Source organism: Dermacentor andersoni, chromosome 10 (assembly GCF_023375885.2).
Source record: "Dermacentor andersoni chromosome 10, qqDerAnde1_hic_scaffold, whole genome shotgun sequence".
NCBI classification, from domain to species: Eukaryota; Metazoa; Arthropoda; class Arachnida; order Ixodida; family Ixodidae; genus Dermacentor; species Dermacentor andersoni.
The window spans coordinates 121,778,387-121,805,400 of record NC_092823.1 but is presented as its reverse complement, the minus strand read 5'-3'; the positions used below and the strand labels follow the sequence as shown (position 1 = coordinate 121,805,400).

The 27,014-nt window shown below is 45.4% G+C and overlaps 3 protein-coding genes across 3 annotated transcripts; 2 read left to right on the top strand and 1 right to left on the bottom strand.

Moving 5' to 3' along the window:
* The first annotated feature begins 239 nt into the window (after positions 1-239).
* LOC140213483 (uncharacterized) lies at positions 240-2,750 on the top strand. Its single transcript, XM_072284736.1, has 3 exons — positions 240-746; positions 1,251-1,451; positions 2,314-2,750. The coding sequence occupies exons 1-3, from the start codon at positions 725-727 to the stop codon at positions 2,748-2,750; spliced, it is 660 nt and encodes a 219-aa protein (XP_072140837.1). The 5' UTR covers positions 240-724.
* A 266-nt stretch (positions 2,751-3,016) lies between these two features.
* LOC126543667 (putative nuclease HARBI1) lies at positions 3,017-7,000 on the bottom strand. Its single transcript, XM_072285021.1, has 3 exons — positions 4,057-7,000; positions 3,175-3,384; positions 3,017-3,105 (listed from the first exon to the last, which is right to left on the bottom strand). The coding sequence occupies exons 1-3, from the start codon at positions 4,639-4,641 to the stop codon at positions 3,100-3,102; spliced, it is 801 nt and encodes a 266-aa protein (XP_072141122.1). The 5' UTR covers positions 4,642-7,000; the 3' UTR covers positions 3,017-3,099.
* Positions 7,001-10,880: 3,880 nt separating this feature from the next.
* On the top strand, positions 10,881-23,920 carry Dera (deoxyribose-phosphate aldolase). Its single transcript, XM_050192453.3, has 8 exons — positions 10,881-10,966; positions 12,713-12,910; positions 12,977-13,074; positions 13,136-13,283; positions 14,315-14,551; positions 17,693-17,821; positions 21,097-21,209; positions 23,129-23,920. The coding sequence occupies exons 2-8, from the start codon at positions 12,880-12,882 to the stop codon at positions 23,333-23,335; spliced, it is 963 nt and encodes a 320-aa protein (XP_050048410.1). The 5' UTR covers positions 10,881-10,966; positions 12,713-12,879; the 3' UTR covers positions 23,336-23,920.
* Positions 23,921-27,014: the final 3,094 nt, after the last annotated feature.

The window sequence follows — 27,014 nt, the reverse complement described above, 5'->3', positions numbered from 1 at the left end:
CTTACTCGTAAAGGTGGCCTTTCGTAAGGAGAACTTAAGTTAAAGTGTGAGGAAAGGTTAAGGCGCCCTTCAAGGACCCACCTTGGAACATTTTAAGGCCACCTTCCGAAAGGCGCCCTTATCTGAATAAGTGTGTGGCATGGGAGCGAGGCTATGCAAATTTATTCCTGCAATAAAATAGTAATAAAACTGAGCCCCAGCACTCCTACAAGCAAGCACCGCCACTTTTAAACAGAAAGTTTACCCGTTGTTGACTCAACTTTGTTTTCGGCTGGCCACTATGCAGCGTTGCCGGCGTGCCGTCACAACATGCTTAAGCATGCTTGCTGCTTTTCACGTTGTCCCTTTTTTGTGTGTGTTTACTTCGCGAAGCCGGTCGGTGCTTTTTATTGTTCGGACTTTTTCTTTTCGTGTTTTTTTTCTTCTGTTGCCTACTTTTGTGTAATAATAATTTCTTAAGAAGAAAAAATGTAATGGAGGGGAAAAAAGAATAAATTTTAGCGAGGAGGAGCGAAGCGTGCTTATCGATCTGGTAAGCAAGTACAAGGACCTCGTCGAAAACAAACGGACGGACGGGGTGTCCTTGGACAAGAAAAAGAAGACGTGGAAGCAGATCACGGACGAATACAACTGCCGGCCCAATGTTCGATTTCGCACCGAACCGCAACTGCGCAAATGTTGGGATAATTTAAAAGAAAAGTGGAGGACAGGGAAGGCCGACGACATGAAGGAAGTGTTTACGACAGGTGAGCTGCTCGTGTTCTCTCTGTTCCATTTTCGCTACTCGCTACTTTCGCTTAAGTAAAGCTACATTTTGCTGATAGTGAGGCTCCTTGATGTATGCCTAAAGCGGCTTAGCCGCGTCAGCTCCGTCGCCGTGCCAGAATAAGTTGCTTCGGTGAAATATGGCATGTGATTGTTCGCACCTTGCTTCGAGACTTTTAATTTCTTTTTTTTGTTGTTGTTGTAGATGTCGCGCTCTCGAACGCAAGCACGCAATTTTCTAACGTTCTCGCGTGGCCGTGGCTTAACAGCGTGTACCAAGCGCGTGTTCACATAAACGCGAGCTCGAGTCCACACTGGCCGTCGCCAAATTAGCTGGTGCCCGTAGACGGCGACAAGTCCACTGCCATTCACGCAAATATCGCAAAAGTAATGATTAAAGCATGTTCACACTTAGCACGACGCTAGCCGTGTGCAGTTAATTCAGAAATGATTGGCGCATAAGCAACGTCGTGGTGTCTTTTCAGGAGGTGGCAGCGCGCCAGCGAGCCAACTGACCGACGAGTTGGAGCGAGTTGGAGGTGCCGCATCGCATATGTCGACGCGGGTGCACAACCCGTTCGACAGTGAGCGTGGGCGCCACGTCTTTACTGTTGGATCGCAAGTCACCCCGAGTGTCGTCTCGCTGCTTCAACCGATGCAAGTGGAGTCGCTGGAACCGCCCGATGGTATGCGAATTACGAAGGCAGCTTTTTGGAAGCAAGTGGTTGATCGTATTGGGCGAGCACAGATGAGCAAAGGAGTTGCACCGAAATCTCTCATTCAGAGAGGAAGCCCTGTAAACATTCACTGCTTGCACATTTATTGTTTACATTTAGCCAAACAAGTGGCTCACAACACTTGTATGAGCACTGTCCAACCATTTGACGTGTTGACAATGATTGCTCTCTGCTGGTAGCTTCTGTTCATTAGTGCAGTGAAAATCGCGAGGCTTGTACTTGAAATGCACATAAGTCTGCCACTAGTATAGTGCATGTGCTACTTGCTCTGCACTGTGCAAGTCCCCGAAGAAAACAGAGCTGTGACTAGTTGCAGGGCTTCATACATCGAGGCACTGCATTCGAGTCAACAAATGGGTGCACTGTTGTTGGCAGCAGTGCCCTGCGCAAAGCAGTATCAATGCTACCAGCCAACCTTGCCTATCACATAGTTAGCAAAAGAGCCAGCTTTTAAGAAACCCCAGGAGTATGCCCCCATTCCTACTGTGTGCTTTAAAGATTTCAACAGGGGTAGACAGTGAACTGCTTCCACTGATTGCTATTGTGCAAGTAAAAATCCAAAAGGAGAAAAAGCCAGCTAAACTATATGGGCTGTAACATAAATAATTTATTGCATTTCATGAAGCACATACATATTCATTAATTCAGCCCAGTCCTTGATATTGTATAGTACACAAGGTATAGTGTCGCAAGTGCTTGTAGTTGCTCACTCGGATAAGTGGAAGCAAGATTTGTGTTCACAGAGTCAGTCTTCATGCATATTGTTATCATAAGTTGTGTTCAAAGCTAACAGTTGCAAATGTCTTCCCAGATAACATATATCAGTGGGATTCGCCGGCAAGCCCTGTTGATGACAGCTGCCAGGACACACAAAATAGAGCAGTCACAGCTGAGATGTCAGCAGGACCAGTCAACCCGCAGCCAGTTGCCCCGCAGCTGCCTTCCCCATTACCGGCTGCACCGTCAGAGGCTACCCCGCGAGGCTCGATTTCTGTTGTGCAACGCAGAATGTTTGCAACGAAAAGGGCAGCCCTTGAAGAAGAGCTCAGTGCCCGCATTCAAGGTGTTGAAGAGGACAGCAAGCGGAAGAAGCGGGAGCACGTACTAAAGATGAAACTAATGCGTGCGGAACATGCGCTTCACATGAAGCAATCGAAGCAGCTACACGAGCTGGAGTGTGCGACGAGGAAAGCGAAGCTCCAGCTTCTCCAGCTGAAAATAGCTGCAGTGAAAAAAGGCAGTGAATAAAATGGGACAAACTCTTTTATTTTGAATATGCATTGTGTTTTGATCTGGAACAGTGTAGGAAAAATATTGCTGAATAAGACGTGCTCGTGTTCTGAAGCCACTCGCTGAGTCAACGGGCTGTGGTCCTTGAGCTTGTGAAGCTGGGTAGGGTTGCTGGATGTTGCATGGGTCAGGAGGCAGTTCATCACTTTGACGGTTCCGGCCAAAGTTGTGCAGAGCTGCACACGCCGTGACGACAATGGCAGATGTTTTCGTTTCTATTTGTAATTTCATATCAAGGCATGGGAATCTTCTTTTCCAGATGCCGAAAGCCCTTTCGACGGTGTTCAGTGTACGGATTTGAGACTTGTTATACCTGAATAAAAAGATGTTGCATATTTTCGTGTATTGCTCTATGTTACTGTGATCATGCAGTCATACACACCTGTACTCTGGGCTGTCTGCTTCCAGGATTTTTTATTGGTGTCATGAGGTATGGTCGGCAAGCATACCCCATGTCTCCAAGGAGTACGCCAGGTATAGTCCCCTCTTCATATCGAGCTCTTGCACTGCTGTCAAAAATTCTGCTGTCGTTTGCTGAGCCCGGCCAGCTTGCAACCAAATCAAAGAATTCAAGTTGAGGTCCTGTGATAGCCTGCAAACACGCAAAAAAAGAAGAATGATGTAGATTTTTTTGCAACTGCTCTTTATTACCTGCAGATAATTTTTCAAGTTTATATGAAGAATACCAGCAATGTCCTTGTTACAATAGCGGTCAAGTGCGTCCTAAAAAAATCTCCTATTTTAACATTAATGGAATACTATAAATTTCTGTTGGAGAAAATTGAGTGAAGCAGATATTTAGCTTTATGGAGCTCGCAACCTGATACACGAGTCACGCACATTTTTGTTTATTCCCTGCTGCGTTTATTACCACTGTAATGAGAGGCCGACGTAGGTTAAAAAGCACAACAACGGTAACCACAACCAGAGGAAATGCAGCCTTGACAAGCGTTAGCAACGGCAGTGCATTACTGTATTGGCCGTACTTCTGTCTGGAAGAATTTTTAGCGCAAGTCTGATTGAGTAAACGGGAAAAAAAGTGACAGAGACACGTTTTTTGCGCAACTTTGGGTGAGTAAATAGAAAAAAATGAGAGAGACATTCTCGTCTTGGCCTCTTGTTCTTTTTTTTTCTTTTTGCCCTGTTCACTCAACCTGAATTGGGCTAAAATCAAGACAAGACCATGCTGTAAAGACTTCTAAAAACTAAGATATTTGAAGAAGTGCTTCTGTCTGCCGCATAAAAGAATGCGTATTTCACTTACCTGCACATTGAATGAGAAATATCCCTTCCTGTTTCTGAATAATTCGGCGTCGTTTCCGCCTGGACTTTTGATCCGCACGTGGGTGCAATCAATGCAACCAGTTACCCTGGGAAACTTCGCCTTCTTATAAAACTGGTGCATGACTTCGTGCATTTTCCCCGTGTCGGGGAACTTGACAAGCGCAGGGAACAATGTTCCGGCAATCATTGCAGACACCCGCGTGACAACACGGGAAACAGTTGGCTGCGACACGTTAACCAGGTCTCCTGACACAACCTGAAAAGTTCCCGCGCCGTAAAAACGAAGTGTCACGAGCAGTTGCAACAGGGGCGGCACAGGGCAACCACGTCCGTCCGTGCTCTGATGCAGCGGCAACATGGACAGCAGGTCGAGCACAGCTGCCTTGGAGAAACGGTATCTCGCTAAAAACTCCTGATCATTGAACACCTCCATGGGATTCTGGCGATCCCTAAGGTTCCACTGCAATGGCAGCACAAAACTGTAGGCTTGGTTGTCCTCGATTTCTTCCGCACGGTTCACAAAATCGATGAACTCGCTGAAGCTGTCGTCGTAGCGCGCCGCCATGTTGGAATGGATAAGGAGCCGTTAAGGCACCTCAGGTGCTACCTTAAGGAGGCTCCCCCGTCGCGAACTTAAGTTGGGCTTAAGGGGGCCGCTGAGGGCAAGGTCTGTTCTTGAAACGAGTTAAGGAGCCAAAAAGGTAAGGAACACTAAAGATAAGGGTGAGGTTGGTTTGTGAATACGGCGGTCTTCGGAGGCCTTGTACAGCAGTGTGGGTGACACTGTCGAAGGCGCCCTTGACATCAACTCCTACCACTGCTCTGATTTGGCTGGTACTTTCTGTGGCATATACATCTTGGTATATCATATACACAGCGTCTTGTGTGTTTATACGAGGGCGGAAGCCTATGACTTTCGGGTCTGATGGTTGGTCTCGCTCCTGGAGCCAGTGAAGGCGTGCTACAACGATTTTTTTCCATGGCTTTGCCTGCGCAGGAGGTCAGTGATATAGGTCGGAAACGTTTTGGGTTTTTTGGTGATTTGCCAGGTTTAGGGATTGGTATAACAGAGGTGTTTCCAGCTTGGTGGAATCTGCCTGTTTCCCAAACTGTGTTTATATATTCGAGAAGTCTTTTCTGTTGTTTCGCCGGTAGATTGGCCATCATCTTGTTAGTGATGCAGTCTGTTCTTGGGGTTGTGTTGCGTTTGGTGTTCTTAATTGCCGTAAGAAGCTCTTGCATTGTGAACGGTGCATCTGCCTTGTGTGGTAGGCTGTTTTGTTGGGTTTGTAAGTGTGGTATTTTTCGCTGTGGGAAGAAAATACCTCGGCAAGCTGTTTGGCCAGCTCTTCAACTGTTTTGTTGTGAGCGAGTTGGATTTCGGCAATATGGTCTTTTCGCGGAGGTTGCTCTAGAAGCCTGCGAAAAAGTGTCCAGGGATTTTTCGTGTGTAGTGATTCACCTGCCTGTTCACATGTGTGTATCCAATTGGAGGCGGCAAGGCTATCCGCATATGTTTCAGCTGCTTCTGCAAGTTCCTGCACGCGTTTCTGTAGTTGCTTGTTGTGTTTATTTCTTTTCCACTGTTTCACTAATTTGTGTCGTTTGTCTCAGAGGGTCAGGAGATAAAGATCTACTTCGGGGAGCCCTTCTGTCCGTTGTATGGCGGCGGTATGTTTTGTGTAGGTTGAGGTTACATTCTGTGTCCACTCATCCCACATGGATGATGAAAGGTTAAGAGTAGCTCGGAATGTTGGCCAGTCCGTCAGAGCAGCAGGGCCAATTGGTTATCCTTTGTTGCTTGTGCGTTTGCGTTTCTTTTTTGGTATTACGATGCTTGTAGTGATGATGCAGTGGTCACAACTGAGTGCTTTCTGTTTGTTTTCCCAGTTCGGTTCGTGTGTTATTTGTGTCCAGGTGAGGTCTGGGTAGGTGTCGCACTCTACCGAATTTCCTGTGCTCGTGTGTTGGGTGATGTCATTAGCTAGACTGAAGTAGAATTCTTTGGAGATAATTGTTTTCCATTAGGTTTGTTAAAGGTGTAGCCCCATTCTATGAGCTATAGAAGTCTCCCAACCAGATGGTATCACGTTTGCTGTAATTGTTGAGGTGTTTGCGCCATCGTGAACTATATCTCAGTGCTTTTGGAGAGCGATAGAAGCAGCTGCATGTGTGTACAGTTTCTTCTGTGGCAGTGTTGATGGAGTCTGTGGAGATTTGGGTCGTAGTGTGCTTGTTCATTATAAGTGTGGTTGTCATAGTGGGCATGTGAGTCGACGGTGTAGTTTCCTTGCGGAGAGAGCATTTTCTTAGTTTTTTGTGTAATGCTCAGGCTCTAGTAGGCGGTGTATCCTGGAAGGGTTATTGGGCCTACTGTTTCCTGCAAGATGATAACATCTGGCTTGTGTGGTGCTGTGAGAATGAATTGAGCGAAGTTGTTCTTTTTGTGAAGAATGCCTCTGCACTTCCATTGCCAGATTGTTATTAATGGTGACGCGTGACTTGAGGTTGAGTTTAATGTGTTGGGGGGGGGGGGGCGTCTCTGTTTTAGGGCTGGCCATATTCGTGTGTGAATTCACTGTCAGTGTCTTGTTTGGCCTTCTTGCTGGGGCCTTCGGTTGGTGTAGTGGCCGTTTGCTTGCGAAGACAATGTTGTTGTGTTTCGAGTGCATGTATAAATTGCTGCATGCTTTCTACCGTACGTGTGAGCACTAATGCTCTTTACTAGCACATTCATTTGTGAAGTTAGTTCGGCATAGGTTGCTCAGAGCGCAAGGTCAATTCTATGTTCACTGTGAGTTGGTTTGTGATGAGTTCATGTGCATGGTCACGGTCGCGTTCCCATTTCTTTACGTTGTCGAGGCTGCGCACGATGTCAGTAATGTAGCTGGGAATATGGCTGTCATGTGGTGTCGGAGTGGCTGACTGACTTACCTGGGCGAGTTGTAGCCTGGATGGTTCGTCGGTCAGCGGTCCTCAGTTCTGTCTTTGGATGGTCCTTCTTGCATGGCTACTTGGTGCGGTTGTCATGCAGATGTTGGCCCTTTCTTGAATGTCTGTAATCATCCCGCGATTTTCGGTGTTTGAGGCCGTACAATGTCCCCTTGCATGGGCTTGAGCTTTATGCTCCGGGCTGTCATGGCATAAGTTTTGCTGTATTGTTTTGTTCTTTCTGCCTGTTTTGGAATGTTGCCCTGTGTCTGCGCATCCACTTCGATGGATTGTTTGATTTCGTCTATTTCTTTGAGCGCTGCGAAGCGGTTATGTGGGGGAAAATATCTTTTGTATTGTGCGGCGGCTGTTGTCCCTTCGCCTGCAATTGATTTTCCTTGGCCTTTGGTATAAAAGATTCTGGATGATCTCTCCTGTAGGCAGCCGTTCGAGTGGCCTTGTCAGCGGCTTGTTTTTTTGGGCAGGCGGTGTCTCGGGAGCTGTGTGTGCCTTCACAATTTATGCATTTCACGTCACAGTCGTAGGGTGTATATTTAGGGTCAGTTCCTGGGGTGAATTGGGTGCCGCGTCCTTCAAATGCAATGTAGTCTTTTGCTGTGGGGCAGACATCCGTTCGGTGTCCTATGATGCGGCATAATGTGCACTGTACTGCATTGGGTCTGTAGGGAGCCACCGATGTGACTACTCGTCCCACTGGTGCAACACACGGGAGCTTTGGGCTCCTTACTGTGATCATGACGCATTCACTCTTGTTAAGGCGTCATGTTCTGAGAAGTTTGGCGCCCCTGACAGTGATGTACGTGCTAATTTCATCACCCAGGATTTCTATTGGTAGTCCTCGAGCTACTCCACGAGCGTTTCCTGGCTCGCTGGCTTTGTAAGCTGTGGCTTGGTGTTCGTTGATGTTGTGAATGGCTGTGCACAAAGCAACAATTTTCATCAGCGTTGATTCTCGCTTTGTGGAAGCAATTATGAAGTTCTGGGTGCGCCTGATGTGGATGTCGAGGTCCATGGCTTCTGTTGGAGTCAGTGCGGCGGCCATGACTATATCGTTTATGAGGTAGAACGCCGATGCGGTAGCTAGGTTGATGTGGTTTCCATGATGGAGGACGATGTTCTGTGATTCTTGCGAGCATCTGATTAAAGTGACCATCATGAATGGGGTTCCGGATTCTTCAGTGTCACCCGCAGGCTTGTCTGTGTCCATGCTGTGCAGTGACTACCGAGCCGTGGTGTTGTTTGACCTAGGTGCTTTTTCAAATGCAGTGATCAGAGATGTAGCCTCGTTGGTTAGAGTATGGTGCAGATCGCCGAAGTACTCGCTCAGGTGATGTTTTGGATGGCGCGGTGGCTGCTCGAGAGTTTTCAGTGGGGTCCCTTGGTTTGGTCCGATTAACTTCCTATGAAAATGCACGGGCTGGAGAGCCTGAGCTGCTGGGGTCTCGAGGCCAGCCGTGCCGCTCGCGGCACGGTTTGAGCGATGGAGCCGACAAGTGGAGCGGGGCGGGAAGGCAAGGGGAGCTCTCACCGGGCACTGCGGATCGAGGCGCCTTGGTCTTGCCCTGCAGACCGTTTAGCAGTGTGGCTGTACTGCATGTGTTGGACAGGGTTTAGGGCTAGACATTTTTGTGTGAGAGTAAGGAGCATGTTCAGATTCTGGTGTAGTGTGTGTATTATATCCGGGGATGGAGATCGGTGAGCGGGGTTCTTGTATTAGAATGACGCCTGGTTTGTCCAGCTGAGTGGCAATGTACTGCATCAAGAGGCCACGCTCGCGGGCGAGACCTCTGCAGTTCTACTGCCCAACGTTCAGTGTATCACTCATGATGGTCAACTGATGGCGTTGCAGGTAGGGTATAGGGAGCTGAGCGAGCGCTCCCAAATGGTTTGCGGACGCATGTGAGCTGTGCTTCTTCCATTCTAGTTAAGTGGAGGGAAATGGATGTAACTTCCGCTACGAGAGATGTCACATTGGAACTCAAGGTGCCAGCTACTTGATCAAGTGTGCGGGCCAGTTTTGCCTCAAGCACTGTTTTGAATTTGGAAGTGAGTGAGGTTATGGTAGCTTCAAGTTTGGCATCAAAAGATGAAGTAATAGTTACGAGCTTGCTATCGAAGCAGGTTTCCATTGCGGTGATACCAGCTTGGATATGCGCGTCGATAGCATCGGAATTAATGGCGCGGGGGATCAGGGGTACATGTGAGGAAGGGGAAGAAAAGCCGTCATCAAGATGGGGTTGTTTGCAAGGAGGAGGATTGGACTCGTCCATATTTTCTGTTGCTGGCAGTGAGGTTACAGGGGCTGGGTCGACAGTAAGTGTACAGGATGCATTCGGGGGATAAGGTACAATAGTTTTTATCAGGGCTTGGTGATAATCTTGTGCATTTCGTTAGGCTAGGGTATGAAGAGAGGTAGTTGGGAGAGGGTAGGGGGGTTGGCTGACTTACCGGCGAGTTCTTGAAAGCTGTGAGCGGAGTTGTTGGGGCTGCTGGGTTCTACTTGTTTCTTCGTTCTGGACGGTGCGGTCGACTCCTGAAGGGGCTGTTGAGAATGTGGAGTTGATGTTGTCAGAGGAGCGGATGGTAGATAGGTTTTCACGCAGGCTGAGCCGTTTGAGGTAGGTGGCCTTGCAGATGGCAAGATCAGCCTTTTGACGTACCTCGCACCAAGGGTCATCGGCAGCATGATCTTTGCCACAATTTCGACAGCCAGGCTTGCACCCGTGCGGTATTTCAGGATCTAGGATGTCAGTGCCACAAATTTTGCAGCGGGGTAAATCACGGCATGGACAAACGTCTTGTCTGTGACCAATGACCAGACGTGCGGCAGAACTGCACCTTGGGGGGGGGGGGGGGGGGATGGCGTGAGGTGCGCATCGCTGCGCCCCGTTCTTGTAGTACACTGTGTATGGGACATGGGATCCGCGAAATGTAATGAGGGCTGTGCTGGTCTTGCCCATCATGCGAGCAGACAAGATGTCGCAGGTGTGAGCGTTGAGGTGTTCGAGGAGGTCCGTCGATGAAGTGTGGGGTTCGACTTGATGTATGACGCTTTTGCAGGAGTCATGGGGAGGCAGTTCGTATATCTTAATATGGAAGAGTTGGTTGGAAATGTTCACTGATTCGATGACAGACAGCTTGGGGAGGGTGTTTAAGTCCGTGACACGGAGGTTGGCAAGGTTCTTTGATGCGTGAATTATAGTTGAAACTGATAGGATTTCAGTGTCCGTGAGGCGGGCTGCACGACTCACGGCAAAGTGGAGCACATGGGGCCTTAGTGTGGCTAGTTGCAGACGGGAAGAGGGACGCAAAATTAGGAAAGTCTCCGTTGGCTTACATCTTGGTCGTCGAGGAGCCGCCGTAGACCAGCCTTCGTTGTCTGTCACGTAGCGTGGAGGCATGGTGAACAGGCAGGAAGCCAGCGACTGCACCTTGGTGCGCCCCGTCGTCTTCAGCGGTTCGGGGCGGTGGTATGTTTAACCGTCGGCAGCTGTGCAAACGGGGGGGATTCGTGCGTTTTTCGTGGTGACTAGCACGCAAAGCGCACGGCGTCTCGGGAGGCCCGGGCAAGGGGCCGACGCTAGCAGAACCCAACAATGCTCGGGCGCATTTTAAAGCTGCTAGCCATGGCCGCAGCTGGGGATGCTCGTAGGGCCACTTGCCGGAATCGACAAAGCTAAAGGTCGGCCGCGTATCGGCGCGAACGGCCATCGTTACTCTATGAAGATATTCGATGACGGTACCGCGGGAATGGACCGCCGAGCCATGCGTATTGTTTGACCAGCTGCCAGCTGGTTTCACGTGTGTGACATCGGTAGTGCCCTCTGCAAGCGATTCTCCAAGTTTTCATTACTGGGTCGTGTCGAAAGCGCGAGGTGGCGCCCCATGCACACTTTTCAACACGCAAAAGAAAGTTGATAAAGTCTTCTTGCATCTAGGCACACAGAACACCTATACAAACTTAGAGAAGGGAAACTGTACCTTCCACAGTGCTACGGAAATAAGCGTAGCGGTGGCGTCGTGAACTAAAGTATGTGACCACGGGTGGCGCTGTACAACAGGAAACGGAAACGGGGTTTTGCACACGCTTCACCAGGTTTGCACACGCTTTACCAGGTGTTCTGTGGCTTTACTGGGTTTCTGGCTGCTGCGCTGCTGCGCCTCGATCGTGCTCCCGCCAGTTTAGTTGCTGTGTAGCAAACGTAGCGCCTACATATTTATGTAGGCGCTACGCTTGCCACACAGCAACCAAACTGGCGGGAGCACGATCGAGGCGCAGCAGAATACATGTAGCGCTGAGTCATATCGAGTTAAGGCACACTCTGAACTGACTTTTAAGGGCATTCCGAGCGGTTTTTCGTTTATTACGCCGCCGTTATGGCGAGTTGTGCCGCCGCGCTCCAGCTGTTGCATTTCGTGTAGGGCTGCTGACAGAATGCGGTTTCCAGGTGGCACGATGGCCTCGACTGGAATAAACGCACACGACACCAAAGATTGAGTAAGCCTGAAAATATTTTATTTGAATTTTACAAGTACAACAAAAAGCACACGTCTACGCATCCACACAAACGCAGTTACATAGTCAAGAACATAGTCAAGAGATGGCTCATTAATAAGGGTAGCACAAACGCACAAGAAAGAAGACCTAAGCTACAAAACGTACGGTCGGCTGCTAAGTATATTAATTTCCCTGTCACCGCGTGTCACTTTTATACAGCATCTTTACAGCACTACCAGGCCGGGTAGTTTGGCGGAAAGAACGCAACAGCTTATACGGCCGTCAGCTGCCTCTTCCTTACGGGTGTCATAATTATCCTAATCTCCGCATCAACGTCGTGCAAGTTCGCATACAGGTATCTGTATCTGAACCACATGTGCCAGCTTAATACACGTGTAGTGAAATTATGATAACCACTGCGTCTTATCAAACGTATTGGTTTTGCAAATGCGCATTACAGCTGACGGAACGACATACTGTAAGTGAAGCACAAGAGAACAAGGACAAAAGGAGGATACAACACTTGAAGAAATGAAGAATTAGTAGGCATACAGCAAACAAGCGATGACGGAGAACACACAATGATGCATCGGGTGTTCTGCGACATCGGTTTGCGTACTTGCGGTGTTATGGAGATCAACGGCATAAAAACGTACCTTCAAGCGTACTCCCTCAACCTCCGCCGCATTCATTATGATAGTCAACGCCTAAACAAAATGAGGCACTATTCTTTGCCAAGAGTAGACCTTCTTACAGCAAGTCTATGTAATGACTCGCAGACGAAACCAGCATGCTTTCGAAAATGTTTTACCGCCGTAGTATTCGAACGCCAACGGCCAGGAAACACATCGATACCAATAGGCTGTCGGCTGTCGGTGGTTAATCGAGCACAAAAACCTTGACGCTATGACTAAAAAGCAGCTTCAACAATCAAATTTTTAAAAAATCAACTGCCTATTTGCCTGAGGTAAAAAAGCATCCTTAGACACCTCGATTGTTCATGTCAAAGGTTCGTGTAAATTAAAAAATTCAGCATGTTTAGCGCCCCTAGCAGAGAAAGCACAAATTAAACTATTCGACCAAATTACAGTAGCTCCACTTGCGCGCTTGTGCTGAAACGCGCCTCGATTGATTTTTCGCCCTCTGTGGCCATTTGTTGAACTTGAGAGTGTGCGGGGCCTGCTAGGCATTCCGAGCTGTTTCACTTCCTATCGCGTTGCCGGCGTCTGTTTGGACGTTTTGTGGTACAGCCGACGTGAAAAAAAGGAGCATTCACACCGTTCCTTGTGATCACTTCCTCAATAAAAAAGAAACCGTACGTAACGCGAAGTTTGAAATTCGTTTGGCGCCAAAATGAAAGCTCGGAATGACGGCCGCACATTCGGTAAGCAATAAGTTTGTTTTGCAGCAAGCTCTTTCCGCTAAAAAAGCGCTGCCACTGTCTGTTCAGACCCTGATTTGTTCGCCGGAGTGGAGGTCAATCTACCGGCTGCATTGCAGCGGGCCTCGCTTCTCAGCACACGCCGATGTGTGAAGAAGGAGTTTCAGGTAAACGCCAACATGCTCTTTGGATCCGACTGCTTTTAATAACAAGTCTGTTGCATTTCAGGCGGGTTGGCTGTTGCGGGCGATCACGTGCATCGATTTGACCACTCTTTCGGGAGACGATACTTACAGCAACGTGTACCGACTTTGCTCGAAGGCTGCTCACCCCCTGAGGGAAGACATTCTAAAAGTTCTCGATGTACCCAAGGAAGGTATAACTACGTCTACAATGTACTTTCTTTTTCTTTTTTTTTTTACATGTGTAGGAGTTTCATGCAGGAAAGCTCGTTCCAGACAGCACTCTCCGAGCTTGGCGCTTACAGCATGGTCAACACATTCAAGTGAACACCTATATCATAATTAAGGGGGACGTTAGATTAACAGTTTGTTTTTCCTTAATTTTTTTAGGCGGGGAGGGGGGGAGGAGAACCTTGATATGATGCGTAAGTCGGGCCCTCATAAATACATGGTCCATAAGATTTAATGTCGCATCTTGGCTGTAACCGACATCAGAGTATGTACTAATATTATAACATGTCTTCTTTTTTGAAGTGTACTGTATTGTACATAGTTGCATGACATACACATGCCTTTAATTAACAGAGATCAAACGAGATATTTTAGGCTGTAGCCAACATCCCGAGAAGTTAACTTGTCAGAACGTTAGCTACAGCCTAAGACATCTCTTCTTTGAACACTGTTAGTAACTTCAAGTGTTCATCTTCCTGTGGATGTCTTTCTTTGGTTGCATACAACAGTGCATTATGGTAATGCACGTGGTCGTTGATATGTGTGACACCTGTCAGTCTGCTTGTTGTAACATGTCGAACCACGTAGCTCAGTGCAAAGTTTCTGTGATTATGCTAAACCAATTGAAAACTATTGCTACATTGGTTTCCAGCAGGAACTGCTAGGGGGCTTTAAGGGAAGAGAAAAGTTGTGCCTTAATTTAATTAATAGATTTCGGCTTATACCCACAATTGCTGAGGAAGCTGCGATTGACACACCAGCCGGCTTGTACCTAGTCGCACATGCAGGACACTTTCAATTGTGATCTAGTCTGATCGGGATCGAATTTTGGGATTGTGATTGACTCCTTTTGCACAAGCTTCAACAGGGAGCCAATTGTGGTCGAGACATTCAATCCTGATCAGGCTATGTTGTGATCTTAAGGAGCCCTGTGACAGCAATATTAGGAATATGGAGCTGACTAGCTTAACCTTTGCATACCTTATCTGCACAGATGTCACGACAGGAGCGGTTTGTGTCTACCCTGCGAGAGTAGCCGATTGTGTGAAAGCATTCCAGACCATTCGACCACCCAAGAAGATTCCAATAGCTGCCGTGGCCACAGGGTTTCCCACTGGCCAGTATGCCCTGCCATCTAGACTGCAGGAAATAGAGTACGCCGTCGAGTCTGGCGCCAGTGAAATTGACATTGTCATCAACCGGACAGCTGCATTGACAGGAGACTGGGAAAGTAAGTGGAAATTGTTCATTGTTAGTCATGTACCATAGTTGGGCTGTCCAGCCTGGATCAAGAAAAGAGCTGTCTAGCTACTTTAACCCCCCCAAAAGAATGTTATTTGAGAGTGAATTTTCTTACTCTGTTAGGCGTAACAAATGAAACTGAGTAGGAAAGCTGTCTTTAAAGCACAGTTGACAAAATTAACCTGTGCATTGTCAAGAAACCCAGATATGAATTGGCATGTGACATCACACGTTTCATGAAAGCGGAAATGAGAATGTAGAGTTCATCGGGCTTTTGAAATTTGCTTTTGTCGTGTTGCCTTTCCCTGGCTGTTAAACAGCACACAGCGCAGATTGCGATGTCTGGGTTTAATGTGTTGGCCAAGGCATTTTGCGCCAAGCATATTGTTAAAGGACCGGATGACACTATTAAATCATAAACACCCTTTTGATGCCTCAAAAATGCCCATCCAATGCTTTAATACATGGAAGAATGTGGCACACTTTAGACCTTTGAGTGATCATGGCGGGACTGGATAGTCCCTTGAATGCCTCATTTTGAATTGAATGTCATTGACTCTCTAATGTATTTTTTTAGTTGTCACAGGAGGTGATGGTATTACCTCTGTCATTGTGCCAACATGCAGAAATGCACATCACGGTGGGAGTTGACCTACCGTGTCAATTCGATGCCTATGGCTTTCTAGTACTGCTGAGCAGGAGGATTTGGATACATTTCCAGCCGTGTAAATTTACCATGTGTACATTTAGGTGCATGCTAAAGGACTTCACATGGCCGAAATTAATGCAGCTTGGCTTGGTTCTGCTTATTGCCCAAGACAACACAATGAATCTTTATACAATTACATTTTCGGTTGATAAACCAGTGGGCACACAAGGGAAGCCTCAGCTTAGAGATAATGTTTCAACAAGGGGCCTTGTCCTTGTCTGGGCAACAGTTACTTTCCTTGGCAGTGTATATACGTGTATATAATATACGGGGCCTGGAAAGTGAAACCACATATTAGTCATTTTGATTTTAAAAAAGGCTACGCTAGCTACGCAAATGCTTCTTTGCACAGGGGGTTAATTTCCTTCTGCAGGAATAATTTGTATAAAGAAGCACACTGAACAAATGCACAATTAGCAGAAGTTTGTTAATTTGCCTTTTTTTTTGTAATAGTACTATACTTTTTGTATTAGAAATTTGAAAAGGATCATATACAAATGTAACCCTGTTTTGTTTAACACTCACACACTGCTTATTTGTTGAGATATTCATAATGAAATCTGACAATGAGTATGCCAATTTCGCAATCACAGGCGTGAGTCTCAACACAAATACGAACTCCCCATGTGATACAGTTGATTCCTTTAAGCCATGCAAAGCTCTCATAACAGCTGCACTCCTGCTTTCAGCTGGCAAAAAAAAAAAGTCACTATCAGTTCTGTCATGTGAGGTGTTTGTCTTAGTGCTGGAAAAGCCACCTTCGGATGTTAATTTAGTGTGCTCATTGTCAGGTTTGATTACAAATATCTCGAAACAGAAGTGTTCTGGAATCATCAAACACAATGGAGTCGGCTTTGAACATGGCTGTCGTGAAGTTTCTAATATAAACGTATACCATAACAGTGATACCCAAAAATTTAATTCACAATTGTTGGTAATTATGTATTTGGTTACATTATTTGTTCTGGAAAATTGTATCTGCCAAAGCACATAAAGAACCTGCAGAAGCAGCATTCTAGTAGTAGCATAACCTTTTTATTAAAATTACTGATACGCTAGTTCAACATTGAATGCCCTGTATAACTCTCTAACCCCAAGGGTAAGGAGCATAATGATTAGGCAAAAGTAATACCCCTGTCAGACGAACAAATTTAGTGCTACAATTAAAATGAGTGCACTTTTTGGCACTGTTTGTGTCATTCACAGACTGTCACATGGAAATGTTTAGTGACACCGGCAATAAAATGCACTCGCTAGAGAGTGCGGTTGTGAAACTTCACTGCACTGGAAGTGTACAGCCTCTGCAGGAGGGCTTCAAAAATAAGTAATATAATACGCAATGCATGGTCGGCACTAATTCTGGAACCTCGATATGTGTGTACAAATTTTAGGCTGACCCATTCCTCAGCCAGTACTGTACTGCAGTTATATTTATGCAAATGCGCTAACCCATGTGAAAAAGTTGGCGATGAAGAGCTTTTATTTCACATTTGCATCACACTGCATGCCTCAGTGGATCAGTGGCTACGGTATTCTTCTGCCGTATGTGAGCTTGCAGGTTTGAGTCCCAGCTGTGGCAGCTTCGTTCTGATGGGTGCACAGTGCACAAATGCGTTTGTTCTGAAATTTCAGCACCCATTAATCTACTCGGTGGTCAGAATTAATCTCTAGCCTTCTACTAATGCATTCCCCATAGCCCTTTGTGTAGCTCAGGGACATGAAGCACAGTCATTAAAATGTTTTAGCGATAGCTGTATCGCCACTCTTTGTGCAAACAGGCATGGCTCTTTGAACATACCTGCCGGCTGTCCCAAGTTTTTGTTACGTTTATGAATTTAAGCTCATTCTACAATTTTACTAATGTTGCATCAAGTTTTATGAAAAATTATTTATGGCCTTTAAGAAGCTTTAAACATGTTGAAAGATAGGGCGGGGCAACATTGCAAGAAATATGCATAAATAAAGGAAATTGTGAACGTACTTGTGCTGCCCTTTTGTGGCAGTGCAAGATGTCATATGCCATAAGTGCACTTGCTTCAAACGAGTTCATTAAAGCAAATTTCTGAAGCAGACAGAATCGGCAACAGCGAAGTTGCTGAAAAATAAATTGTGGCTTAAAAGGTATGTATTGCTTATGAGGAATTGCTGTTCCAAGTTTGTTGCTGCTTGTGTGCTGTGTCGGAAGGTAATATTCGTTAATAAGCTGTATGTATGCTACAAAAGGTGTGCATTCATGGTAAACATTAAAAAAAGTACACTCTATTCTGCCTTCCCAACTGTTGTATGTACCCGATTTTGCTAATATTTAAGCTGACAAGTTCGCAAGTATGCTGGTACAAGAGTTTGCATAAAAGTTTGAACATGATTTTACATACGTTAATTTCTATATTGTAATTTCAAACTTTTTCTTTCCCTTTGCAGCTGTTTACAATGAAGTGCGTGCCATGAAGAGAGCATGTGGTGAGGCCCACCTCAAAACAATTCTTGCCACTGGTGAGCTGGGATCGCTCCGAAATGTTTACGCTGCCAGCATGGTCTGCATGATGGCTGGTAAGTCATTAGTACACTCTCCTGTACTCTTTGACCGGATTAGCCTTACAGTGGGCAGTGGCAGTTTCATCGTTCTCCAGTCTAACCCATCGCACGCCTAACCAACCATTCATGCAATAGTCCACGCAGCACTTGATTTTACCGACTGCAGGTGCAAGGTGCAGCACCAATGTGTGGCCTCCGGAAACAATCATGGTTAACGGAGGCACTAATGACATGCCTCACTATCACTTTTTTGTACGTAACCTGCTCTTCTGACATTGCATACATCTGCATACAATAACGAAGTGGGTACACAGTATGCAATGTATGCATGCAACGCTTCCACGGTTACTACTGGCCATGACCCAGCAGATGGTGTCCCGTAGAAAAAAAAGCTGCTGATGGTATGGGAGGCGATTTCATTGACTGCAAAGATGTCAGGGTAAACTATCATTCTAATCGGCCACACTTAAAAGCAGGTGTCAGTCATATGCAGCAGTGTGAAGCCAAAATAGCCAGGAAGACTATACTCCATTTTGCAAGTCACAGTGATGTGGAAGCTGCAGGACTCAATAGCCAATAGGAAGATAGAATGCGTCTCGAGATGCGTTCATCTTCGCCTTGTCGTCTGCTGAGCGGCTTGCTGAATTCGCGGTGTACGACATGCATGCTGGAAGGTCCTAACATTTCGCAGCTGTAGCATATCATCTACCAAGCAAAAGCGCATCTCCATGATCCAGCCATTAATTGGACAGTTATTATGCCCGGAACTGTATTCTGGTCAGCAAGGATATTGCCTGTGATTGCCTCGTACCTTCGGCAGTGCTGCAGATAACTTGTGGGATGGCATTTAGCTATGAGGTGCTTCTGACACAACTTTCGGACATGAGAAGTGTTCGCACTCAACAAGAGCAGTGCCAACGTGGGCACAGCACTGAGGGAAAGCTGTACAGGCACATAGCACGTAGGGGCATTAGGCATCTATAATGTGCTAACCTATTGTATGCGTAGCACTTATAGTTTGTCAGCAGATTTGCTAGGGGTACTGTACTAAGTTATGTAGTTGCCAGAATGCATTACTGCTGTAGTGTAACACAGCTGTAGTTCGTTGCAGCAACTACTTAACTTCTTGGGAATGGCATAAAACGACACCTTCAGAAATATTGTTAAAGAGATAGGAAAGAACAGAAATTAAATGCTTGTGCATAACAAAGCATGCGACTGACTATGCAGGGGGCACAAGACACAAACATTGACTTTGTTACAGTGCAGAGATGGCAGTGCAATGTCAAATGCTGCTGCTCATCGTCAGATAGGTGTGCAACAATTACGGATGGAAGTCTATGCAAGAGAAACAAGCTGTACAAGCACATGTGCACACTGATGGCTAGCACAGAACTTGAGGTGTAATTTATACTTCCGACAATCTGCCCAGGCGGTGACTCCCGCCGTTCAGTTTTGCAGTGAATAGTGTACTACAATATAGTGTACCTTGAAGTGCAAACTTGAAAAGTCTATCAAGGGAAGGTAACAAACCGTGTCCAGTAACATTCACATAGCGAGCATTTGCGTGGCATAGCAGCGGAGTTGCCCAGGTAACGTCAACCGTAAGAGGGTGGCATTCAAATTTTTTGGGTCTATTGATTACATGTAGACATACTTTTACAGGTGCAAAAATCTATAATGGGAGAAAACAGAATTACTAGTGCGGGCTCATTCCTTCAGGAGGAGCAGGCATGCATGTAAGCAGCTGTGGAACAGATCTACCTCAAAACTCAACCTCACCAAGCATCTGATCTCACTCAACCTCAAACTGACGCATGAAGTTGAGGTCAACACTGCCGATTTCTACCAACTGGGAAGCTCTCCTGAATTTCATTTTCCTTTGGGAGGTTGAAGTTGACCTCATAAGGTTGTTCCCCTTTGGCCACTACACAATTGCACCGTTTTGACACAGGGTAATTTGTGGTTGGTTGTGTGCACCCCACTGACTGAGAGTAGTTGTGACTGCACAGGTTTATTCCAGAGGCCAGAGTAAGCTCTACTGTAGTCGACAAATACGACATGTGCATCATATAACAGTATTCGTTAAAACGAAAATAGTGTAACGCTATGAGAGTGTTGCTGTCACAGTAAGTGAGTTCATGTCTAGAGAACTTGCTGAAGTCTGTTGCTGTTGTCCTTTTACGCTTACTTTGGTGCTATATTTTCTGGCACAGAGGTGCTGACCGCTGCCCCTTGCAAGGCCTCGGCCTGAACGTCCCAGCTACTGGGGTAAACTTTTGAAAGCATTTGGCCAGCTTTAATTGAAAGCATTGTGTTGTATTTGCGTGAAGTGTCTAGGGAATTGCGCTTTTGTGTGAAAGGTACTTAAGTGGCCAGAGCGGACATCACACCAAAGACTAGTTGCATGAGCATGGCAATAATTTGAGGCAGGAGTCGCAAGCGCTTGTGATGTTCCATAGGTAGAGTAAGTTCTTACATGTGGCCATGGCGATAATCAGCTGGTCAAGTGCTAATCAAGTTGACTTGTGGGAGAAAAGAGGGTGCAAGGCAACTTGGTGAGAAACACTAGCCTTTAATTGCCATTCTCTCTTTTGAACCCGCATTCTACATATAAAACGTCAAAACCTTTTGGCTGTACAGTGCAAGGAATGTAGGTGTGAACACAATGTTGAGTGCAGACTGGTGATAGAAATAACCGCCCCCTGCCATGGTGGCGTAGTGGCTATGGCGTTGTGCTAGTAAATCCGAGCCTGGCGAGTGCCACTTTTTGGTAGTAAATAAAATCACTCATTTTGCCAGGTGCCACGTTTGAGCCGCAGTAGCTGCAATCTGCTGTCAGCAGGCGTCGCATGCTGGCCTGGGCTACTCTCTTGAGCCCAGCAGCCAATGCTCCATAGTTCTGGCTGCTATGTGAGCCATGTGTGTTCAGGTTAAGTTTCACAGTGGCAGTGCATCTAGTGTGAATGCTTGGAATAATGAGTCGCGTGTAGCTGTCAGGTTGATTACAAGTGTGCCCGAGTGCAGGGAGAATGAAACATGTCAGTTTAAGCAGTTCACTCATTTCTGGTCTTGATTCGCTGAGTTCTGAGCTAGGTTCCATGGATCGCCTTGATTTGATGAGACAGTGATCAGTGACGGTATTTAAGAACACAGAAACACTTTGTTCTTGGAGGCTTGGGTGAATGGTGATGCAACGAGCAGAAGTTCAGTGCGTGGGACTACATTTCCAGTGTTTACCTGTGGCTCAGATACAGTAAACCATATAAATTTCTTTACTGTCTGTTCAGGAGCCGATTTTATAAAGACTTCAACAGGAAAAGAAGGAGTCAATGCCATTCTGCCTGTTGGAATCACCATGGCTAGAGCAATATGGGATTACTACAGTGACACCAAAATCAAGGTCTGTAACGCCAAGAAAGTCTACGGCCCATTTTTTTTCTTTTCCTGTACACAAAAGCAGTGGAAGATAAAAGGTGATTTGCTTACTAATTGACCTAAATTTAGTTTTAGAATTTTGAGCACATGGAACTCTGTTGTAAACGCTAGGTGAAATACCAAGGAATGTTTTGTACTGCAAATTGTAGACCATGAAATGCGCTAATCCCTGCTTGCTGGTGACTTTAGGTGACTTTAGTTGAGAAAGAAATGTGCAGCCTTCAGTCATGATTTTCTCCGAGGGTAGGTCATCTTTTGGGCACGGGAGACAGCAAGAGATTTTAAGGTATGTAATCTGTTGCTCTAGGTTGTCATAAAGTAATGCTTACCCAAATTTTTTTATTGCTTCATTTGCTTTAGTAAGTATAGTTGCTGACTCTGTAATCACAGTATGAAGCCACGGTTCTTCAAATACAAAAAAATTGTGGCTGAAACTCTCTTAGGTGGAATTATCGTAGTGCGAAGCATCTATAGTGGTTCCTTATTAGCGAGTTAAACATTCTTGCTTCTCTTCTGTTAGACTAGGGTAGCGCTGCCTATCCCTGGCTGTTCTGGCACATAACATAGAAGCAACTCTCACTTTCTTTGGTTGAGGCATGTTTGCAATCTTTGTAAGATTACAAGCAGCTGTGGAAAGTGGCGAGCAGGACCCTGCATACAATCATTGCACCAATAACCGTGTGCCTCCACACCGATTACCTATGTAGTAGCTGAACTCCTAGTGCATGAAGTGGGTGGAGCTTCGAACTTGGTTTTGGGTGATGTGGCTTTCGTTCCCAGAGGACTCAGGACCCCCAAATTATTGTATGGTCATGTGACTTGCCTTAAATGAACCCTCACTACATAGGCAATACAGACTGGCTAGCTTTAAACTCTTAAGTTGGCTTATCACATCACACTCCTCACAAAATCAAGAAATTAGGTTTTGGATAAAATTTCAGTACTTAACTACTCCATGTATTCTCATGATTTTTTTATTATTGTACACATTATTAGGTTTATATCAAAATCGTAGCATTATTTTGCTGCATTTGTAAGTGAAAGATTCATTTTTTAATGAGAACCGAAGAATTTATGATGACCTTGTGTGACCTTGCTCAGCGCTCCTCATATAATGCTTTGCATTAAAATTAATGAATTGTGCCATCTTTTAGTACAACCAATCCAAAGTGCATGACAAATGGAGCTTGGCATCAGGTGTGTTGGACAGGATTTTGTGACATATGGAAAGAGTTGGAGGGTGGGGGTTATGTGATATCAACGTCGTGTGGGTTGGTCAGCTCCGTGCTGTGGCAGCAGGGGCCACTGTTGTGGTCTTGCAGAAAACTAAATGATGGGATAACAAGTACGCGAAAGAGAAGCAGGCTTACCAGAAGACTATGTTTATCCCAAATTGAATGCTGAAAAGTACGGAGTAAAAGAGCAAACATTTGCTGATGCAGCTTGCAACTAGGTTTTGCTAACACAGCCTGTCTGTGACTTGCAGTCACTGCATCACATTGACTGATATACATTAGGGGATATTGATGCGAGTTGGCCCCTGCCTCTGATTTTTATGATGTGCAGAGAGGCCCTTGTCAGCACACCCTAAGCCACAAAGCCATGCTGCACTTGAGCATATTTTGAACCGGTTGCATTAAAAAAGGATATAATTAATGATGTTTTTGTATGTTTGAGTGATTGAGGCAGCACACATTCGTTATGGCATAGAGAGATACTAAATGATGGAAACAAAATCGAGATGCAAAATTGTTTGTTGGCACTGTAATGTGTGCCGTCTGTCTTTGATTGCTGCTGATTACAGTTTAGAGTTTCTGTCTTTCATATTCTCATCTCCTTTAATGCATTGACGACATGTTTGTGCAACTTATTTGCCTTTTATAGGTTGGCTTTAAGCCGGCAGGTGGAATCAGAACAGCAAAAGATGCACTTCTGTGGCAGTTTCTCATGAAGGAAGAGCTGGGAGACGATTGGCTCTTTCCGGACCTGTTCCGCATTGGTGCAAGCGGACTGCTGGGTGACATCGAACGCCAGTTATTCCACTATGCAACAAAGCGTTATGCTTCACTCAGTGAAATGCCTGCATGTTAAGTTTTGCTTAGAAGACCTACATTGGCGGTGTTTGCTTTAGCGTTTTCCTCGCATGTGTAGTATGCAAAAACTTTCATGTGCCTTGTATTCCTACTTGTTCATAGAATATGGGGCAGCGTTCCCATAGTGGAAAAGTTATATATGTAGTGTAGTTTTCTGTGCGCCATTGATGTCAAAATATTGTGGGACACAGGTTACCATGAGAAAACTGAATTACAGTTAAGTATTCGCTCGCAGCCGGAAAATCAGTAGAAAATGGGAATTCCAGACTTGGGAAACATAAATTTGTTAAAAAATTTTTAATTAATCTTCCCGTAAGTTTTTGACACCAACTGCATAGAATTTGGAGCATTCTCAGTATTGCATTCATGCAGTTTTCTAGTAGCTGCTGCGTTGAATAAAATGCATTATTTGTTTTAAGTTTCATTTCATAGTGAGTTCGCCAAAACTGCCAACTCGAGCATGGTCTACATTGACTTTGCTTGGTCTACGTGAAAATTGGTGCTGCTAATATAGTTAGCAAAAGAGCCTGCACTTGTTCAAGTACCTGAAATGTCAATAAAATATGTGTAGTTTTATGAAGAACATTGTCACTTTTCTTGATTAGGCATCCTTGTGACGTTCATGCATGCTTGCCTGCAAACTGTTAGTCTACTGTGAAGGCTCAGACCTCGGTCTTCAGTTTATCATAGTCACAGTGACATTTTTGCAAGTTTTCATCAACACCTTAGATTCAAGTATGTTTTTGTTTCAGTCTTTAAGCCATACGATTCATTCAAGAGGTAACTGTGTCAATAAGCATTTTGCTCCCAGTGTTGCCTCACTGGTTACCAAATTCTGTTACTGAGCAAAGAGCCGCAGTTCAATTTTTGAGATGGTGGCCACATTCTAATGGGTGTGCAATGTTAACATGCTCATGTACTTTAATAAAGGTGCACATTAAAGAGGCACTAAATGTGAATATTAAGTGGAGGTTTACTGGTATGTTGCACTCATGGAATATCAAGGTCAGTCTTGACAATGCTAGAAAACTAAGCAAGTTGGGATGAATTTATGGCAGAAAGACAGCCCAACAAATCAAGGCATGATGGAACACAGGCAGCGCTTGTGATCCAGTTCTGTCTTGTGTCCGTGTATTAAATTCTTCAACTTCTTTTCCATTAAAAGCACAGTTTTGAATTTTATCATGAGTTGCAGCTTCGGGAGCTAGAATACATGGTAAATTGGGATACAGGGGACGATGCTGCTTTGAACTTTGCCTGCACTAGCAGCCCAAGCCATCTCAAGTTTTGACACTGTGCGCTCAAGACCAGTTAAATGCTTATTAATAAACAAGGACTACATTGCAGGCTTAGAGAACCAGATTCAACACACCGAGTTTTGAGAACTCTTTGTGTTCAAATGTGGCCAAAGCATGCAAAAATGCTTGGAAATTCGTGACATTGCACTTGTGTACTGGTGCTGGAGTTTGGTTGAGAAATTCGAAAAGCTTAAGTTCAATACTGGTGGTTTGTGCAAGTAGTGCAGGATAAACACAGACAAAAAAATTTCAGAGAAGGTCATGCATAGTGCTAAATTTCTAACCCTGTTTTACAGACATAAACAGTGCACCATTTGGTAGTGCTGCCAGTGCATGTTCAATGAATTTCTACAGCAGTCATCTCTGCTGCCGAGTGTGGTGCTGTCAGCTAAATTTAGACAAAACCAGGTAAAATTGTGAGATTATTGAAACAGAAATGACAGCTACGTTTGGTGACCTGCGTGTCTAAAGGCCTTCAATCGCATGTACTGGCCACCCTATGAATGGTATACGATTTGCCTCAACAATAAAGCACATGAAAGTTAGTGTTACATGTGTCACTCTCTCTCTCCGCTTGTGCTTTTTTATTGGTGCTTCCTACATCAAAACTTTTGCATTTGTTGTCTTGGTTAGCAAACAACCTTATGAGCCAATTGACTCAAAAGAAACACATGAAGGCATACTTGATTAGTCTAAACTGTCCTAATGTTGTTCTCTATTAACCCTTCAGAGAGCCTCATATGGTCAGAATTAATTGAGAGCCCTTTGTTATGGCATCTCTAATTGCTCTGTGCAGCATCGGCAAGTTGGGCATGTGGACCAGGGCCAATATTCAAAAAATTTTTCTTATTTAAGTGACCGACTGTCACCTGTACTTGGAAATGGCCGCACTGTCCACTGGAAGCAACACGTCCAAAGTGTCCTTTCCAGTAAAGGAAGCAGGTGCCTGCCACATGACCGTGTAATGCCCAAACAATCAGTGACTAATCACTCAAATCTTTATTTGACATTGTGGATAGACATCTAGGGAGCACAGACCAAATGACGAAAAAAAAGTCAGAGGCCTGTGTAACACAATCACAGTCTTAAGCTGGAGGAGCAGCTCCATAGGAGCTCCATTTTCAGTACCACACACTAAACGGTTCTCGCAGCGACGTCTCTTTGCATTGTTTTCAGAAGAACGATCTGAACTGTCCACCCGGCATCGACTGCGAGCTGCGGCTTATGCTGCGACTTGTCCTGCTCTCTGCACATCAGTCTGGTGAGCCCAATGTTACTTGGTTGCAGCCGCATGTGTAGCTCTGTGATTCACTTCTTCAGCAGCAGTTCGTACCTTGCAAATGGGCACCATAATGTGTACCGAAGAGTAAACACAGGTCTTGTGTCCAAATACCGGTAAAAACCCACTACGGAGGATTGGCCAAGAAGGAGGCAGTTTCAAGTATATTCAGACTATGTGGTGCACATGCCGCATTCCTTGACCCGTGTCAAGGTATGTTGCTGTTGCTGATGATGATAACGATGGTTTATTGGCATCCCTTTCGAAATGGGGTAGTGACAAATAGTCGCCTAGCCTGCTCGAGTTAACCAGGCCCAGCTACATGCAGCATGCAACTGCCGTATGCAACTGCTACATGTCTAGACACCTGGTGAAATATAACAGAACTGCAATGCAGTTTGTATGTATTGATGCTACGTGACACACGTCACATTGCATGTCAAACGACATGATACCATGCTAATGATGATGATTTAATGGCATTCCCTTTGAAATGGGATGGCGACAGTCACCTAGCCTGCTTGAATTATTCAGGTATGCCATACATGCGTTCATTAGATCAATATTTAAAGATCTCCATAGTATTTCTCTTCCTCAACACTTGTCTATCTACCTTGTACTGCGACTTATGCCACCTGGTGTAGTAATATGCAACTGCAATGAAAAAGGCGTATGTATAGACGCTATATGGAGTGCCTCTCGCATCGCAAGACAAGTGGCCCAATACGATGCTAATGATGATGATGATTTAGTGGCATCTCTGAAACGCGGCGGTGACATAGTCACTAACCAGGTTGATTTGACAAGTGGCTCGATACGATGCTAATGATGATGATGATTTGATTTAGCGGCATCTCCTTTGAAACATGGCGGTGGCATAGCCACCAACCAGGTTGATTTGACAAGTGGCAAGATATGGTGCTAATGATGGGGATGATGACGATTTAATGGCATCCCTTTTGAAACGCGGTGGTGACATGGTCACCTAACCAGCTTAGATTTCATCAGATACATAACACATGTATTTTTTCCAGCTTTCTCGTATACCTCTCCTTAAACTTCTTTTTCTTCCTCAAACCTTCTTGAACTGCCTTGTATCG